This window comes from Microcebus murinus, chromosome 6 (assembly GCF_040939455.1).
Source record: "Microcebus murinus isolate Inina chromosome 6, M.murinus_Inina_mat1.0, whole genome shotgun sequence".
Classification (NCBI taxonomy): domain Eukaryota; kingdom Metazoa; phylum Chordata; class Mammalia; order Primates; family Cheirogaleidae; genus Microcebus; species Microcebus murinus.
In genome coordinates, this window is record NC_134109.1 from 9149106 (window position 1) to 9169403 (window position 20298).

Genomic DNA, 20298 nt, shown 5'->3' on the forward strand with positions numbered 1-20298 from the left:
TTTTTAAAACAAGGAGGAGGGGGACAATGCTGGAGAGAAAACAGGGTTAGTCTCTAAGGAAAATGCACAGATACATATTTACTATTCTCTCGAAAAGTTGTGCATCTACATATAGTCTTAGATTCTCTCATCTATATTCATTAGTTGGTCTTTACTTAAAACATACTACCTTTTATCTCAGGGTACAGGTTAATCTGAACTGTAGACTCAATCACTCTAATCCCTGCCCATGAATTAACACTTGAATCTGTATTTGACACACAGGACAAATTTCTTAAAGTCACCATAAGTTCAGATTTATCAATTTCTAAAGTTCACGATGCTAAGGCAGTAAGACACAGACTCAGTCTTTTAGACAACAATATACACTCATGTTTCCAATTTCATATGGAAATGTGGAGAAGCCAAGTTTAAAATGATTCTACTTAATTTTAAGGTCTACAACAAGAGAGAAAAATCATTTATATACAGGTTGAGTATCCCTCTAATCTGAAAATCCAAAATTCTTTTGAGCACTGACATGACACTCAAAGTGGGAAATGCTCACTGAAGAATTTCAGATTCCTGATTTCAGATCAGGAATACTCAACTGATAAGGGTAATGTAAATATTCCAAAATCCCAAACTATACAAAAAATCCTAAACACTGAGTCCTAAGCATGTCAAATAATGGATATTCAATCTATATTTGACATTACTGAAGCTAGTAACTAATACAAAGCCATTATTTTGATGATCATTTTTTAATATTCCCAAATAATTTCAACAGTTATTACAAACATCACCTTGATGTACATCAAGACAAATTCAAATATGCAAACACCCAAATGTTTTCATTACCCAAGTAGAGACATACCTGTGTCTGTGAAAGACTGAATATCATAGGTGAGATCAACACTGAGGTTTTCAGAGTTTTCTGTTTTTTTAAACACTAACCCAATCACCCACATTGTGCGAAATTCTTCCCTGCAAAGAAGAAAATTATCACAGTTTATCAGTATTTTATGAAAATAAAATTATCAACATGGCTGACAACCTGAGCCATGTGAGAAAATCTGCACTACAAATATATGAGGCAAACTGAAGCTTTAAGCCCAAACTCCAACAGAACTTTAAGTCCTTCCCAACAACCTATCGTCTATATTCCTATTACTATATAAACAATCAGAGTTCCAGGACAAATATCCTCTTACAACCGTATATGGATGGCCAATGTTCTTAATAATGATTTGAAAGTACCAAAGGCACTGTAATCAAAGAAAAAGTACGTTTAAACTAAGGAGAGGAAAAGAATAATGTTTAGAAAACTGAAACAAAAAAGGATCTTCTAGATATAAAAATTTAACGAACTTTGTATTTCTTAAACTTTTAAAATCCAATTTAAAAGTCCACATGAACAGAAGCATAGAGTAATCAGTGATTAGGCTACTTCTGAACATTTAATGGTTTATCCCCTGAATGAACAGCATATAGTCTTTTAATAATCAAGACTGCAATAACTGGGCTGGGCTCAGTGGCTCACGCTTGTAATCCTAGCACTCTGAGAGGCGAGGCCAAGCCAGGAGGTTTGCTTGAGCTCAGGAGTTTAAAGCCAGCCTGAGCAAGAGTGAGATCCCATCTCTAGTAAAAATATAAAAATTAGCCAGGCGTCCTGGTGTGCACCTGTAGTCCCAGCTACTCAGGAGGCTGAGGCAGGAGGATCTGAGCCCAGGAGTTTGAGGTTACTGTGAACTAGGCTGATGCCACAGCACTCTACTCTCTCTACTCAAGGCAACTGAGTGAGACTCTGTCTCAAAAAAAAAAAAAAAAAAAGATTGCAATAGCTAGGAAATTTTTAACTCTTTCTTTAATGCTATTTTATTTTATTAAAAAGCTCATTACTAATACTCCCCAACCTCTCCAAAGACAACAAAGTATAGGTAGAATTTCAATAATAATAACAGCAATAATCAAACCAGCCACTGACCTATCTATATAAAGGACTCTGAAAAGGGTAAAGTAAGCCTGTTTTTATTTTATGTAACTTCTCAATGGTCCAGAATCAAACACAAATCAGATTTTTGGGGGTCAAATCAAAGTATGTTCCCTTTTTTAAAAAAACTAAAATAAGAAGCAAAGACTGATATATAGGGGCCAGGCGTGGTGGCACATGCCTGTAATCCTAGTACTCTGGGAGGCCGAGGCGGGCAGATTGCTCCAGGTCAGGAGTTCGAAACCAGCCTGAGCGAGACCCCGTCTCTACCAAAAATAGAAAGAAATTAATTGACCAACTAAAAATATATATACAAAAAATTAGCCGGGCATGGCGGCGCATGCCTGTAGTCCCAGCTACTTGGGAGGCTGAGGCAGTAGGATCGCCTGAGCCCAGGAGATTGAGGTTGCTGTGAGCTAGGCTGATGCCACAGCACTCACTCTAGTCTGGGCAACAAAGTAAGTCTCTGCATCAAAAAAAAAAAAGACTGATATATAGTATATAGCAGCTATCCCAACAACTATTGTACAAAAAGTAAGGAGTGTTAAGAAGCAATGCTAGGCTGGGCGCGGTGGCTCACGCCTGTAATCCTAGCACTCTGGGAGGCCGAGGTGGGCGGACTGCTCGAGGTCAGGAGTTCGAAACCAGCCTGAGCAAGAGCGAGACCCAGTCTCTACTATAAATAGAAAGAAATTAATTGGCCAACTAATATATATAGAAAAAAAAAATTTAGCCGGGCATGGTGGCACATGCCTGTAGTACCAGCTATTCGGGAGGCTGAGGCAGTAGGATTGCCTGAGCCCAGGAGTTTGAGGTTGCTGTGAGCTAGGGTGATGCCATGGCACTCACTCTAGCCTGTGCAACAAAGTGAGACTCTGTCTCAAAAAAAAAAAAAAAGGAAGCAATGCTAAAGATAGTATTAGAGCAGATGAGCAGAATTTGAACTGTAGTTAACAGAATTAGAGACTATTATCAGAAAAGGTTTATTTCAGTGCCAATTCTTCTCAAGAAATAGTCTTCAATGCATCTGGTCAGGAAAAACTCATAAATTTCAAATTTTTTAAAGCCATATGTAATTAATAGAACAGTGATACTAGTTACAAAACTTGTCTGTAAAAGATTCTATGAATAAAAGTTGAAAAAAAAGAGATTAGATTGAATGAGAAGAGTGCTTACTTGTCAGGATTTTCCTTGGGTGCTGGAAATGACTGGGGATTCACATGAGCCAGTGTAATAAATTCATTCTTTTCCAAGCTTCCAACTAGGATTCGAATTTTTGATTCCACCAAGCCCACCCTGAACAAATGCCACTTAGTATTAATAGAAAGTTTTAACTTAAAAAAAAATCAAATGCACAAATCAAATGTTCATGTAAAGAAGTAATTTATACAACTCACATGGCAGTAATACTAAAAGAGAAGAAAAAATATATAATTTAAACAAATTAGAAATAAAATATTAAATAAGAAAAAATATTTTATAAAAAAAAAGAAGTAATTTAAGTGGGAGGGGGAAGGAAGGGCAACATTTGGGAGATCGACATGCTTGAAGCTCTTACTCGAGGGGGAAGGAGGGGCATGGGCAATATATGTAACCTTAACACTTGTACCTCCATAATAAGCTTAAAAAAAAAAGTAATTTAAGACCATAAATAACTTAGAACACACACCAGGGCAGTTCAACTGGCTGAACTCCCAGAGATAAAACCAAAAGCTTTATGCTCTATCCAAAAATGCTGAACTAGAGGGAAAAGAGAACCAAGATACACTTCATTCAAACCAGCAAGGTCACAAAAGTTATTCCCACAAATACTTAAAGAAAAATCAGTAAACTAAACCAAAGCACTTTAATTAAGAAATGTATCATACATAGATCTTTATAAAACAAACAAAAAAATAAGTTGTATATGAATCTATACTACCATTATAAATAGTAAAGTTCCAATTAGGAACAAATCAAACCAAACTGGATGTTTTAAGAACTTTCTCCCATCTCCTATGTGTATTCTGTGGCTATCTGATTCATTCTGACATTTTTTCTGTAAAGTCTTATCTTATACTCACCATTCTAGGCGTTGTTTTTCTGTTGGTGCACTTGCTAGAAGTACAATATAATGCCTTTGAAGATAAAGACAACATGCTATTTATTTTATTTACGTGCTTTGTGCTGGATATTAAACCATAATGTAATAAGCTTCCTTACAGATCAACATCAATTTAGCAAGGGAGACTACAATGTCAATACGCACATAAAATCACATGCTATATTCCACACATTTCTAAGTACTAGCAATTTTAATTCTTCTAAAAAGATAGGGATTTTGTGAATAATTAGCAAATAAAGTAGCTTAATTCAAGAAGGTTGAATAAACATTGTTCAATGACACCAGTAGAGCCCTCTACCTACAAAATTTAAAAAGTTGCTCACTAAAATATAACCTATAAAAAACAAAAATGTTTCAATGGAAAACAAAACACCAGGGTTTTAGCCACAAAGTCATATCACTAAATATATATATTACAAGAGTAACTGCCAAAACAATGTGAAACACATCATACTTTTCAATTCAAATGGTAGGGAAAATTAAACTGAATACTGAAATTAGGCCCCATGATTTTTCCCAAAGATAAAAATTTATTTCTACGACAAAAATCTGACATCACTAAAGTGAGAGCAACAAACAAATCTGAATTCTATCAGAAATTTAATCTCATTCAAATTAGAAAAAAAGTTTTCAATTGAGAAATACCATCATGACCAAATATTTAAGTCTTTTTAAAACAAACTATTTAAAACTGAAGTGTAATTACTATGATTTAATTTCCTAAGATGAAAAAAAGTTCACACCAATATACTCTTCTATAGTATCCATTTTAGAAGAGTTGGAAGACAAACTTCACATCAGAAACTTTACCTCAAAAAGCAAAATGACATCATTAGTATTTAGTATAGATACTAATTTGGAAAATGGCAGTATAACCAAAATTTAAAATTATTTTATTCTCTTAAAAGTCTGAAATCTTTCCTACATTCTCAATCACATTTTTAAAAGTTTCACAAAGTCTGACCTAGATTCAGAGAAAAACTACAAATTATAGTTTAAAGAAAAAATTTTAGCCAAAAATAAATGATATTTTTAGGTACAACTGGTTACTAAAGGTTTGAAACTTCAAGCATTTTTTAACCATACTCCCTTAAAATAGTCCAATTGTTTATTTACTAATTATGCTCACAAAGTATTTGAAAAATGCTTTCAATTCTTCAGAGATATGTAATCCTACACAATTCTAAGACTTCTGTAAAACAGGATAATAGTACCCCCCTCTTATTGGAAGAAGTATTGTGAAGTTCAAATGTATAAACTTAACACAGGTAAATATGCAAAAACAAGGTATACACAGATAAGTGAATATGCAGTCTACTCCACACAGACCAATTCTTCCTTTACCAGTTTCATTGTTCAGCATTATTTGGCACAAGCCAAATACACAGAAAACACAGATGGCCCAAATAAATAAGTCAATAAAAGTCACATAAAAGTACTAAAAGCTCATGCGTTATACATATAGAGAAACCCATACTCAGAGTCTTAAATGCTCTTAAATCAAACAAAATCCTAACAAGCTCAGCAACCTGACTTCTAGGTCCCTGAGACATTAAAAATGAACTAAAAGGAAAAAAAAAGTAAGAGAGATGAGCTTTCTCACGAAAGTATAGCAACCTGTAACAGGAGACAATAAAGTATAAAAATATAAAAAAAATCAGGCATGCATACAAAAACTCCAAATGAAGATTCTTAATAACTACCCGAGTCTTCAACAAAAGCTTAAATGATATGCAATGTTTTCCATTTACCGAGGGTAAAATAAACAATCCATTTGAATCTAATTTTGTTAACAGTTCAAAGTTTAAAGACTTGAAGCCTATAGATTCAATTTTATTTCTTGCAGAAACCAAAGGGTGTAAGTATCTACTTTGTACATTTTTATGCACAAATGCGTATCTTAACATATAGATAAAAACGTTAAAGTAGCTCTAACAAGTATTTATGCTGTGGCTAAACATCTTTTACTCAGCCACCTTTAAGCAAATTTGAATTGAGAGACATACAATGCAGTAATTAAGTTTAACAGAAATAACCTACAAATATTTTATGAGTGGCTCATCAAAAAAAACTGAAAATAAACTCCCAATTTCATTCTGTAATTTTCTAATGTTTAAGTTTTAAAAACCAGGATTGGTATTCAATTCTTATCCCTATCAGACCACAGAAACCAACTAGAATTACATCTAAATTAAATGTTATTTTGTTGTTATACCAAAAAATGTGATCCCCTATTTCACAACTGTAATGTCTAAAAACTATCATGCTGAAGATGCTCAAATGCCTCCATGAAGAGACTTTGAAGTCTTAATGCAACTGTCATTACTTTATCCCCAAATTTAAAGATCAGTTCCAATAAAATTTAATGATATAAATGTATCCCCAAAGAATCAAAATAAAGTCCTAAGAACACTTAATTTAGTTGCTTTATTACCTAATAGCTATTTATAAAAAATTCTGTAAGGGTGTTTGTGCCATTTCATGTTAGTATTTTACCTGGGAAGATCATAACTAAGATACGTACAGTGAAAAATTTACTTATTTCTTAGTCAAAAATGTTTGCAATTCTATCTTAAGTAATTCAGAACCAGGAATTTCAGTTATCTTAAAATTTTTTAAGCAAATTTTAAGGCCAAATTATTTTATACATACTCAAAATCACAACACTGTGATTTTCCTAAATACCTTTCCTCGTTTCCTAGTAAAATGTAACACCTGAAATAAGTATCCCATTTCCTAATGTTAATGATTTTATTCCTAGTTATTTAAGTGTTAACTTGAATATCTTGAAGGAAAAATACAAAAAATATTTTTTTAGGACTCTTTAAAAACTTCGTGAAACAATGTTACTCCTTTTTCTCAAGGAACACTGATATCTTTCTAGAAGGTGATTAGTTTGCTTTTAAGACAAACAAAATTTCCTCCCTGGTTCTCTCCCTTTCAAGAACGGCAGGTATATTTCACGATTTAAAATCCAATACAGGCTGGGAGTAGTGGCTCATGTCCGTAATCCTAGCACTCACGGAGGCCGAGGAGGGAGGATCCCTTGAGGTGAGGAGTTTGAGACCCCGTCTTTACCAAAAATAGAAAGAAATTAGCTGGGCATGGTGGCGCATGCCTGTAGTCCCAGCTACTCGGGAGGCTGAGGCAGTAGGATTGCTTGAGCCCAGGAGTTTGAGGTTGCTGTGAGCTAGGCTTAATGCCATGGCACTCTAGCCTGGGCAACAGAGTGAGACTGTCTCAAAATACATACATAAAATTCTACATATAACAAATGAGTACTTTTAGCACATGCTTCCAAGAAGATGTAACCAACTTTGACTCAAGGGAAAACTAAGGATTTCAATACAGTTGTATAGCAAATCTTCGGGGTATTTCCTATGAGGGTAGTCTTAAAATTTAAATTTGTGAATATCTCCCAAAGCCAGATTATTGTCATCACTGTAACTTAAAGAGGAAAATTTTTAGAGAATTATAATGTGGTATGGATAAAATTAATCTGCTGTCATATTTTCAAGTTTTCCCAGTATACAGAGCTGAAAATGAAATTTTCCTCATATAATTTCTTCTATTTGTTGCTATTTTTTATATCTTAGATGTTTAAAGTTGTTTTTGATAACCTAAGAACATTTGTTTCAGGAGACTTCAATAAAGATTAGCAATATATCATCTTTTAATCAGTCAAAAAACATATAGGAACTATGTGGCAAAGATCAAAGCATAGTTTTAAAAGAAAGATTAAGCAAGCTTTTTAAAAAGCACAAAATTCTAATAACGTGAATTTATTCAAATGAAATGACAGAGTCAAGGTTTGTTCAATTTCAGCATTAATCTTTCTTAAAGTGAAGGAAGCCACTAAAGTAGGTATTTTCTACCCATCTTAGGCCTATAGAGAAGTGAGAGAAAAATAAGTATGAACCTAACTTTATTTTTGATTCTCAAGAATTAAGAGATGCTGATACTCTTCTATAAGACCAATTTCTTTATTCTTCTCCTTTTATGAATATAATTATGTCTTCTTTATATCGTACTTTTTAAATTATCAGTATAAATGTTTATTAATTGAAATGCTCAAAGGTACTTCCCCAATACTGGTTAAAATAAAAAACAAAGAAAAATTACCTGCCAGAGGGAAAACGAAATTTATGGGGAATAATAAAACAAAAGCATTCAGTATTGTGCTATTTTAATTTTTACTGACAACATAATGCTCCCAGAACACAATTACTGGCTCCATTATTGCTTTTTCATGCAAAAGATACAGAAACAAAACACAGAGACATCATGAAGGTCATCATTCTTGTTTTTAATTGGGGAAATAGCATAAAGCAATCTTGTTTAGATTACAAAACACAATCCAACACAAGATCAAATGGTCAGGAAAGTTTTAAGCATTAAAAAAAAATTTTTTTTAAATGGGACTTCTGCAAGTTTTCAGCCCAGGGCAAATAAGTATGCAAGTCTGTGTTTTTGTTTTTTTTATAAAAAATAAGATTTATTAAATTTACATTTTTCATCAAAATTAACACAACAAGGCTTTTAACCTGTACTAAGGTATTAAACCATTATGTTAAAACCATTAATAAAAAATATTATTCCCACTTAAATCCCAAGAAAACTATTTGTAGAACTATTTGAAGGGGCTTTAATAACATTAGAATAAAAGGTAAGCCAATAATGTGCTATAAGTATTGAAAACATTTAATTGGCTATATGGTGCCGTATTATTAGCTTTCTCTACATTATAAAGAATCTTAATGATAAACAAGTTTCCAGAATTAGATGAAAAGACTTAGTTTCCTAGTAGAGAATATTAACTACAGATTTAACAGTTTACCCATATGCCAATGTGTACAGAGTTACTGTTGTGGTCATAATGACGTATGCCTACTGAACTGATGTTGCTACAAATGTAGTAGTTCGGTTAGATAAGGCAGAAAAATTATAGGGGCTTCACATTATATTGACACCCACCTCCCCCAAAAAAGTAAACTCTAAAAACAGTATGTCCTTTGTGACAAGAGGGAAAATTCTATAGAAAATGTTTAAAGGTAAATACAAAAGATGAGTCTAGCAAGAAGAGATGATACAGATACTACCATTAAACCAGTACTTAAAGAGAGCAATATGTCCGACATGCCTTAAAATACATACTTGTACTTTTGAAAGAAGTTTGGAGCCTCAAAAAGTTTGGACCACTCTGCCTTACTCAGCAAAATTTCATCTGTGATAGCAAGACCTAGATTAAAAACATATTAAAATGTTTGCATGCTTCAGTCTAACCATCTAGAATTTTAAATAATATTAATCATACCACATGCACTCACTGTAATCCTAAAACCAGAATTTTAACGAATAGAAGTTTTATAGACCATTTTCTCACACAGGTACACACATTTCAAAAAAGCTGGAAGATTGAGAGCCAGATTTCTGGACAAGTACCATTATTCTAAAATGCCATGCTGTTTTCCTCAAAACTGAAATACTGCAGTTATGTAAGAAAAATTTCCCATATACTTTGTTTACTGCCTTTCTGAAGAAAGGTTTTTCTGTTGTTTCTAAAAGTATAGAGGCATCTTCCCATGAGAAGCCTTTTTAGGCAATAGGAAAGAATTTTAAATTTCTAAATTTAAAGCTGGTGGCGGAATAGCTAACTAATTCTGTCTCCTTGACTGCTTTCAGTCAAACCAAACAGTCTTGTTCCAGTTACTTCCTTCAAAGAACATTTGATAATAGCTACACCTTCATATTAACAGTACAAATGGAGTTCAAAAATGGTGAAAGGTTCTTCCAAAATAATGGGCGGTGTGGCCTCAATCATGCTCAAAACTCTTTCCCAGGATATACAGCCTGCTAATAAGCATCTGTCACCTAGTATACACAAAACTATTATTTTTAATTTTACAAGACAACAGTATGGCACTGAATCAGCCTCTGTTGGTTTTCAGTGTTGGTTAAGGTTCCAACTTAAAAAATAAATTGCCTGAAACGAATTACATTTTTTTGAGTCAGTTCTCAAATATATACCATTATAAATAAACAAATACCAAAATCCACTTCAGTGAATGCCACTTCAATTTAAGTTGCATAGCTGACTACTGGGTCTACAATGGTAGGTAAATCCTTCGTGTATAAAGCAGAGCATAAGCATAAACACTTACCTTGTTTAAACTCCTCAACCATGACCATCCGTGTTGAAACGGACACATTGTACGTGGAGTTCTGTTGTGGGTATGCTGGTGTAATTATAGGCATAAGATGGTACCTATCACTGGGGTTTACCTACATACAACAACAGCCAATCAGTTTCTTCAAGTACATATGCAACAGATACTTGGACTTTTTACCCCTTGTTAAACTGAACCAATGATTAAATTTTATTTCATTCATAGCTGGAGTTAAGAAAGAAAAGCCACGTAAAGAGACTGTTTTATAGGAAATCTTCATAGAATCAGAGATTTGTTCTAAACTAATGATTTGTTTCAACCATGGGCATGACTATTTTGGCAACCTTACTAGAAACAGTGTGCCTGCTGAGCAAAAAAAGGTTCTCTTGGGAAATTTACTGATGTTTAGTTTTTCTTTATTCAACAACAGAATAGGGGTGAACACACAATTACACTTTAGAGAAGTAGCATGCTACAAAATGTTCTGTGTAAAACTAATTTTAAACAAGATGAAAAGCTAAATTTTTAATATACCCTTAATTTATAAGGAGTTCAAGCTTATTAACACATGGTGAAACTACATTATCCATGTTGACATCATTTTAAAGAGATACTGGAACGATTTACTAAAGGTTTATCTGTATACTGTGCAAATTGTAAACTCACATTCTCTAAAATTAAATGCCCTGAGGTTTGGAAAACTTGAAAAGACATAGCTTGATGTAATTCAACAGAACTTAAAATTTTTGATATGATAGTAAGATAACAAATTTAGAAAATTAGAATTTCATAAACCTAGAAAGGCTTATTCAAATCTAAATTTCTCTTTATCAATTTATAAAGTACATGTTAATATTTAAAATGAGTAAGCGGTAAATGTCATAATTTCCCAAGAAACAGAATGGAAGCTCTTCTTTAGCCCAACCTTGTTTTTGTAATCTCTGAGATATCTAAACCAATTTTTACAATTACATCATGGAAATTAAAGTGATACTGCTCATACGTTATCTGCCACATGTAAACATTAGGTAATAGCTTTCCTAAAACCAACCAGTTTTAACAAAATATTTAGATAGAATAAAAAATAAACAGGGATTTTTAGTATCCTTTTATTATTTTTTTTTTTAGCACAAATGCCCACACAAATTTGACTTACAAGGTAGTTCTATATAGAATAAATTAAAATGTTAGTAAAATCCGTAGTAAAAGCTATGTACAATTAAATGTAGTTTACAGGGTACATAATTATGCTTCTCACATCAGAGGACAATTATAGTCGAGGTTATCTAAAAGAAAGTGTCATATGGACATGTCCATTCATACATAAAAGGCTGGGAAGTCTCCCTAGAGTTTATGTAGATGATTTTTACTTGTTATTGCACAGTGTGAATTTGTAGGGGAAAAAATAATACACTAACCCTTGGGTCCCATACAGGCAAATTAAGATTGCATTCTTCAGGCTGTTTCAATAGCACTGGATTTGGCCATTCCCTGTTTAAAAAGATTGTAGCACTTGATAAGACTATAGGATATTACCAGCTAAACGTATTTTGTTAAACATAAAGCATTTGTGAATGTGATTCTTCTTCATTCATTCTGCCCTCAAGGTACATATAACCTTATTCATTTCTGTCCACATTAGACTATTCAAATTACTTTTCCCTTAACTAAGAAATTAACTTATTTGGTAGCTTTCTCATACTGAAGTAAAACGTGTTCTCTGCTTCTCAAAGAACTGGTAAAAGAACTATTTAAACAAAGAAGCACCATCCCAAGATGTCTGATGTGTTTACCTCAACCTTGGATAGAATAAATCCCCCTTAAAAGACAAAATTCCTGTCTTTATAATACTAGTTCCACTCAAAGCCAATTGAGAATTTAAAAAAATATTTCTGATTATAGTCAAAGGGATATGAATAATTATAATAATTAGGAAAATATTTCTCTATCTTATGACTTTAAAGTTTTAATATGAATTAAGTGTAAAAGAACATTGTGGTGTGAACACATTCTCCAGACATGTTCTATAAATGAGCTAATTCAGTCCTTTACGGAAGAGATAAAAACTGAAAAACATTTGTCATCCTTTATATCAAGGTTACCTTCTCAAAAATATTTGCTTATGTATGTGTAGCATTAAGAGAAATTCTGACATTATTTAACACACCTGATTATAAGTACTATCAAATCCCAAAACACTTGGTTACTAAAGCCTTGGAGTATAGGAAAAAAAAAAAGACAAAGAAAAATAAGAAGAAATTTTTTATATTAAAAAAAAAAAAATCCCAAAACACCAGAATGTGTATTGAAAAGTGTGGCACAGTTCTAAATTATAAATTGTCTCCAATAACTCTAATTTTTATAAAATTACTAGAACACAACTCAAGAGAGGGAGGAAGGGCAGGAGTTGGCAGGAACAGGAATGGAAGATTTAAATTTCTAAGATCAATCTGAATAAAACCCAAGAACTCGCACCTTTTAGGCCAAACCAACTATCTTCTTTTATCTTACTTTTCTTGAAAGAAATCATGGTTAACAAATGTGGACATCTTGAAATGAAGGAATTAAAAAACAAAGCTCTCTCCTGGGTTAATGACTAAACTAAAAGGGATCATCAATTGCAGGCACTTAATGTTAACTTAGTTTTTAAAAGCTTTTTATGAAAATTTACATCTTCAATATTTTAGCAAAGATAAAGGGATAGCTGAAAGCAAAAGCAAAATACAATCACAATAAACTAATAGCCTATAAATTTAGAAGAATTCAAAGAGTGAAAGAGGTGATATGTATAAGTTTTATGCAAAAGTAACTGACATTCCCACATATCAATAAATTTGCTTTTATCAGATGTTACAGCTAAACTTCAGTATTTATTTAGAGGGTAGGTTTCCGCAAGGAACTACAAATAGAATCTGCCTTATTACTATCCTTGTAAAACTAGGGAATAGAAATGGAGTTTAGGTTTGTCCTTTATATACAATGTGATCTCCCCGTCAAGGCTACCTGAATGGCTACAACATGAACTAAAATTTGAATCTGAAACCAGCTGCAGAAATGTCATAGAAATAAGACTAAACTTCAGTGTCTACAATCAATTTTATTTTAATATAATCTAAACACATACCATTTAGAAAATACCAAGAAAAATTTATGTACAAGAGTTGATGCTATTGCATTTGGATAAAGCTGGCAAGTTCTTGCTACTAGCATAGCCCAGGAAACACCACCGAGGAAACCTAATATATTGGAATAGATGTTGTGGCCTGTTGATAAGGGAAAAGCAAAAAGATAAGTTAGTGTTGAACAAAAGTTTGAATACTTTTAATAAGCTAGCCAACAAATTCTGAACTCACGTTTGGCCCATAGTTTGATAGCTCTCAGAGTTAACCTGAAGTTGTCAATGTTTGGTACTAGATGTAAAATTTCATCGGTTACCCTGCAACCTGATTAACAGGGGTGAAAAAACAGAACATTAAATCATCAAAAATTTAATAATACTTCTAAATCTTCTGAGATTGACATCAAAATTAAATTAAAAGTTTTACTTGGTAGAATCAGTAACATTAACTTCATAAGAAGCAAAATATATATATATATATCTAAAATATTTATTTTCTATCATAAGCACTGCCCTAAACCAAAGAAAATGAACTATAACTTGCCTAATTGCAAACTTTAGACCCATAACCAAAACTTTCCTGTTCAGAAATACCAAGGAGGGCTCAATCTACTCAAGCTTCCAAGAATTGTTCTTCAAGATCACAGTAACAAGCTTTGTTAAATAAAATTGTTCAAAAGTAGTCCTTTTTAACTTAACAACTGATAATATTACAAAAGGTATCTGGATCAAAATTAATTAGGCTTACATAGTGAAACCTAAATCAATAGCAATGGAGTACAAACATCAGTCTTTTTAGGTGTCGCAAGTACTATTAATGACAGAAGAAACGAAGTAACAGTGTAAGATGCTGATGAGCAAAATAAACTACCAGACACTTCTCTGTAGTCTCCTTAGGTAAAGCACATTTTACTTGACTCACAATGGATTAACAACATGGCCACTAAAAGCTCCATTACAAAACTTGAGGCAAAAACAACTACTCAATATATGATAAAAAGGGCAATTATACAAAAGGAAGTATAAGCTTTGACATACCGTTAAGACTTCTTATGCATCTTATATCTAAATTTTTAAGCAGACTGTCATCTCGTAGATCCAAATCTTCTGGAATAGTCTGCAGTGCTAATCTTGCAAACAAAATATCAATCTAAAACAAAAACGAAACTTAACATTCCATATCTGTCAAACTACCTTCAAGGCATTTCTATTAAAAAAAAAAAAAAAAAAACAACACTTAATTCTCCTTAAAGCCAGAATCTTCTCATCAATTATGAACATGACAACACCCTTCCCAAAAGCTTGAACTATATTGATTCCTACCACAGAAATTTTAATCAGGCCAGGCGCAGTGGCTCATGCCTGTAATCCTAGCACTCTGGGAGGCGGAGGCGGAGGCGGGCAGACTGCTCGAGGTCAGGATCTTTGAAACCAGCAAGAGCAAGACCCCGTTTCTACTAATATATATATATATATATATATACACACACACACACACACACATATACATATATATATATATATAGAACAAATTAGCCAGGCATGGTGGCACATGCCTGTAGTCCCAGCTACTTGGGAGACTGAGGCAGTAGGATTGCTTGAGCCCAGGAGTTTGAGGTTGCTGTGAGCTAGGCTGCCGCCACGGCACTCACTCTAGCCTGGGCAACAAAGTGAGACTCTGTCTCAAAAAAAAAAAAGAAATTTTAATCAGATAATGTTAAAACATGGTAATATAAAATGGCACTTATACTCATACATATTGGTACCTGTCGTTTTAATCATTTACGTGATTTATGAAGTTTGTTAAATGCATCTACTGAATTTAGTAAGTTTACTAAATGGATATACTGAATTACTTAAAATGAACTGTTTAATTCTTTTTTGCCCTCTCTACCCTCACCCTCCAGTTTAGTTCTTCTATGTGAATTATAAATTGATTATCTACTAAACTGTACCCAAATACAAGGCAAATATCCTGATATTTAGCCCAAAAATACATCTCAGTAAAAAGGATCTCTTTATATGGGAACTTACATGTCTATAATACTACAGTACGTTTTTCCAACTTACTTTTTTGTTATATTTGTTCCACCCCCCCCCCAGAACTTAACTTAAAACAGCACCAATTTAGTTTTGAATAGAAAGAAACAACAAAACAAAAACACTGGGAAAAGCACAACCTATAACAGCCAGAGTAGAGGCTAATTTAGAAGTCTTACAGAATTCAACTGACAAAATTATTTTTCTTTTTAAAAAGAAAGGTGAGAGGGCAAAGAAACTCAGCACATATTTGGCAGTTATTTCTGAGAGTACGATTTCATGGTTCTAATTTGGATGTTGTTACATAAACAAGCCTTTTGTAAATTTATAAAATCACTTTAAAAAGCAGTATCTTCAGAGCATACAATGAAAATCATTTAAACGTACACCTACAGGACAGAAGAAAAAACTGTATAATTATAGAAATAAGTACTTACAGTGTAGAATAATGTTTTCAATTAAACAGATTTCAAAGTCTAGTACATCCCTCAATTTAGACAGAAATAAAAATTAAATGCTCATAAAACTAGGTAACACAAAAAGCAAGTCAGTGATATTAATAAAATTTTAAGACGTTATTTTAAAATTTCCAAAAGTAGTATTTTCTTAAAATAGTTATTTTCTAAAATAGTGTTATTTTATATAGTATACATGATAGAAAATTAACACATTAAATATTTTTAAGTAGCCATGACTTGTATCTCCATCCTGTAAAGTTTACTAAGTTGAACTGGGTCTCCTAACAAAAAAATTTCCTCTGTATCAGGAATGTTCTTTCTGAGAAAATGAGGCATCACCTTATACACTTTATACTACAGATTATTTTATATTTATTTAAACATCATTTAAGTCAAAACTACATGAACTTGGTAATCCTTTATCAATTTTAACATTTAATGTCTACTTACTAAGGTCAATCATTTGACTTTTCATAAAAGACACAGGTAAGCATCTTATGCAGCAATCCTAAACCACCAAAAACCATCCAAAAACCACCTTTTCTTTTTTTGTTTTGTTTTCTCAAAACAGCAAATTATTCTTCTCCCAGTTTCTAAAACTTTATAATCTTCACTATTACTATCAGTGACTTTCCAACACCATTATGTACAGGAAAAGAAACATAAATTTGCTTCACTGCCAGCTTTGTTCCAATTACTTTCACTACACACGTTGAAAGCAGCAAGGAGAAATGTACATCATCTCAGTAATTTAACATCATAAATCTTCCCATAGAAAATATTTCAGCACACATACTATCAGTGTACACTTTTCTCCCAAATTTTAAATGAAGTTAAGGAAAAAATATGTTATTGCCTTACTGAGACCCAAAACTACACAAAATTTGCATGTGGAAAAACTACCAAGAAAACTGTTTTGTGATAGCACTTTTTTTCAGTCTAAAGTTTCATTATTTCTATTTTAGCTCCAAATTTCAATTGGTGTTTTCTAAAAAGACTAAAAATGGTATTTCTACAAATAACAGTCATTTCCATTTAAAAACCTTGTTATTAACATCACAACCGACTAATTATATAAACTTTAAATAAACCAAGTTTTTGCCCTACATCAACCAAAATTAGTAACACTACATAGCAAAAACTGTCAATTTAAACTACTCCTTACCTCTATCCCATCAAAACAGAGTTTGATAACTGGTACAAATGCCTCTTCAACTGCCTGTAGAAAAATAAACAAATTTAGTGTCTCTGAAACTACACATTAGGCCTCTACTAGTTTTAGTACTTTTAAATGAATGTGATACTTGAAATTGTTTAAACATAATTTAGCATAATATCTGACACAAAAATACGTTCTCAGTAACTAAACACCAGGCTCTGAAATCAGACCAGAAATCAAGGTTCAAATTCTTGATTTCTGCCACTCATCAGATGTGTGACTATGGCCAGTGACTTTATTTTGTTTGACTCAAATTCCTAATCTATAAATGAGTTTTTGATTTGGGGCTTATTTAAAGAATAAAATGAGAACACACACATTAAGTTCTTAGAAGGGTCTGGCAAATTACAACAGCTCAAAAAATGATGGCTATATCATAAAATTCACTCAAATGACTAAATAAATTTTATAACTCCTCCCCTTTCACCCCAAACATTTACGCACTCTTAAATCTTTTACTTCTTCCTGTAATTTCAACTTATCATAGAATGAGGTGAAAAAATCACTTCGATCAACATGTCTTGGTGCAACACACAGCGCATCAATATCAGCACCTAAAAAAAATTAAGCCCATCAACCACTAATTAACATTACAAGAAAATTATTTTCCATCTTATCATGGCAGTATTTGATGTTGAGAAACTGTATGTTATTATACTGGTGAGCCTCTAACTCTAAAAATGTACCACCCTTTAATAAAAACTATCAGACAACAGAGGAAAGGCATGATTTTAAATGGTGGGGTCTTCTAACAGCACCTCATGCTTAAAAAAAAAATAAATAAAAAAAAAAATAAATGAGGCCGGGCGTGGTGGCTCACGCCTGTAATCCTAGCACTCTGGGAGGCCGAGGCGGGCGGATTGCTCAAGGTCAGGAGTTCAAAACCAGCCTGAGCGAGACCCCGTCTCTACCATAAAAATAGAAAGAAATTAATTGGCCAACTAATATATATAATATAAAAATCAGCCGGGCATGGTGGCTCCTGCTTGTAGTCCCAGCTACGCGGGAGGCTGAGGCAGCAGGATCGCTTGAGCCCAGGAGTTTGAGGTTGCTGTGAGCTAGGCTGACACCACGGCACTCACTCTAGCCTAGGCAAGAAAGCGAGACTCTGTCTCAAAAAATAAATAAATAAATAAATAAATAAATAAACAAACAAACAAACAAACAAACGGTGGGGTCTATTTTTTCCTGCAGCATCCTAGATCAAACTGGAAGTCCAAAGAAAGGTGGCTCAGATAGTTCTTTCATGGTGGAGAAAGAATTATTCAAGGGCGGGCGCAGTGGCTTACCCCTGTAATTTAGCACTCTGGGAGGCCGAGACGGGTGGATTGCTTAAGGTCAGGTGTTCAAAACCACCCTGAGGGAGAGCAAGACCCCGTCTCTACTAAAAATAGAAATAAGTTAACTGGTCAACTAAAAAATATATAGAAAAAATTAGCCGGGCATGGTGGCGCATGCCTGTAGTCTCAGCTACTTGGGAGGCTGAGGCAGGAGGATCGCCTGAGCCCAGGAGTTTGAGGTTGCTGTGAGCTAGGCTGATGCCACAGCACTCACTCTAGCCTGGGCAACAAAGTGAGACTCTGTCTCAAAAAAAAAAAAAAAGAAAGAATTATTCAAGCACACACTCAACATCCTGATGTCTTCAGTCATCGCCATATTCATCAGTTAAACAAAAAAAATACAGTTTTCCTTTATATATTAGATGACTTTTACTTATAGGGTCCCTAAGTGACCCCTAAATGGGACCTACAGAATAAACTTCAGGAAAAACCAGTCACAAGAATCCAAAGAAGCAGACCATGGTAAGATAGCTGTCATTAATTTAGCACTTGATAAGAGCAATGAATACATAAGAATACAAAAAAGGAGAATTAAAGTCAATTAATTGGGATCATAAAAGGGAGACATAAATGTGGAATCAGGTCAACATAATCAAAAGACAAGGTGCTGGCCGGGCATGGTGGCTCATGCCTGTAATCCTAGCTCTCTGGGAGGCCAAGGCGGGCGGATTGCTCGAGGTCAGGAGTTCGAAACCAGCCTGAGCAAGAGCGAGACCCTGTCTCTACTAAAAATAGAAAGATATTAATTGGCCAACTCATATATATAGAAAAAAATTAGCCGGGCATGGTGGCACATGCCTGTAGTCCCAGCTACTTGGGAGGCTGAGGCAGAAGGATTGCTTGAGCCCAGGAGTTTGAGGTTGCTGTGAGCTAGGCTGACGCCACAACACTCTAGCCCAGGCAACAGAGTGAGACTCTGTCTCAATCAATCAATCAATCAGTACGTAAGTAAGTAAATGACTACTTCTACTAAGGAATTTAATTTTTAATTTTACTTAATTTTAATATTGCTTTTGGACAGTGTATGTACAGAAGGTGGCAGCATTATTAACTCTCCTAACAAATTTAGACTCCTTGAAGTACTCTCTCACGTCAAGCTAAGCTACACGATAGATACACAAGTAAATGAGATGGGTATGTCGTTAAAATATTTAATAAAAAGTTATCCCTTCCCAAGATAAGTAAAACAATACTTACCCTTCGTATGTACTCCTAATCTGTAAGATCCAAAGGTAAAAATTTTTCCTCCAACATTTTCAATTACAGATTGTGGAAGATTCTGTTAAAGCAAACAACTAATGGTTATTTTGCTAATGGAGCGCAGGGGAACTATTTAAAATAATACTGTACTTCTTCAAAAAAAAACCCCAAGTAAGATTACATTGCAAATTTATATAGAGGGCATTCAAACTCTCTAAGTTCTAAAAATACACTAGCCCTTCATGTCTAATTTGCAAGTCAAGCAATTTTGAAATTTTAAAGAAGTGCTCTTTAGTGAAGACACATATACCAGGCATCCTCAAACTATGGCCCGAGAACCACATGTGGGCCACTTAGCACATTTATTCGGCCCTTCGCGTGTTTTTGCCACCGCTGGCTGTCCTATTTAGCACCTGACGTCCTGGGCCCACAGTGCACACTCTCCAACAGTCTGAGGGACCGTGAACTAGCCCCCTGTTTAAAAAGTTTGAGGACCCCTGACATGTACTATTTTAGAATTTTGCCATATTTCAGAAAACTGCTATTTCAGGTAGAGGAGATCTATAATGCCACAGGAGTAATGTTTTAATCAGGGACTTTACTCAGAACAAAGATGTTGAATAAAATAAGCCATGAATGTTAGAATTAACATGTTCTAATTGCTTAGAGAAAAAGACATT

The 20298-nt window shown here is 33.7% G+C and overlaps 1 protein-coding gene across 6 annotated transcripts in view; it reads right to left on the minus strand.

The window, feature by feature from the left end:
• PAPOLA (poly(A) polymerase alpha) overlaps positions 1-20298 on the minus strand; it is a 64773-nt gene that overhangs the window by 21776 nt on the left and 22699 nt on the right. For all 6 annotated transcript variants that reach the window (XM_012791054.2, XM_076003739.1, XM_076003736.1 and 3 more), the window contains exons 4-15: positions 19616-19697; positions 17523-17632; positions 17025-17078; positions 14400-14511; positions 13597-13686; positions 13368-13506; positions 11662-11734; positions 10238-10358; positions 9231-9315; positions 4036-4089; positions 3149-3268; positions 857-966 (exon numbers count right to left, since the gene is read on the minus strand). In XM_012791054.2, coding sequence (XP_012646508.1) covers positions 857-966; positions 3149-3268; positions 4036-4089; positions 9231-9315; positions 10238-10358; positions 11662-11734; positions 13368-13506; positions 13597-13686; positions 14400-14511; positions 17025-17078; positions 17523-17632; positions 19616-19697 — 1150 coding nt within the window. The remainder of the gene's footprint in view (positions 1-856; positions 967-3148; positions 3269-4035; positions 4090-9230; positions 9316-10237; positions 10359-11661; positions 11735-13367; positions 13507-13596; positions 13687-14399; positions 14512-17024; positions 17079-17522; positions 17633-19615; positions 19698-20298) is intronic.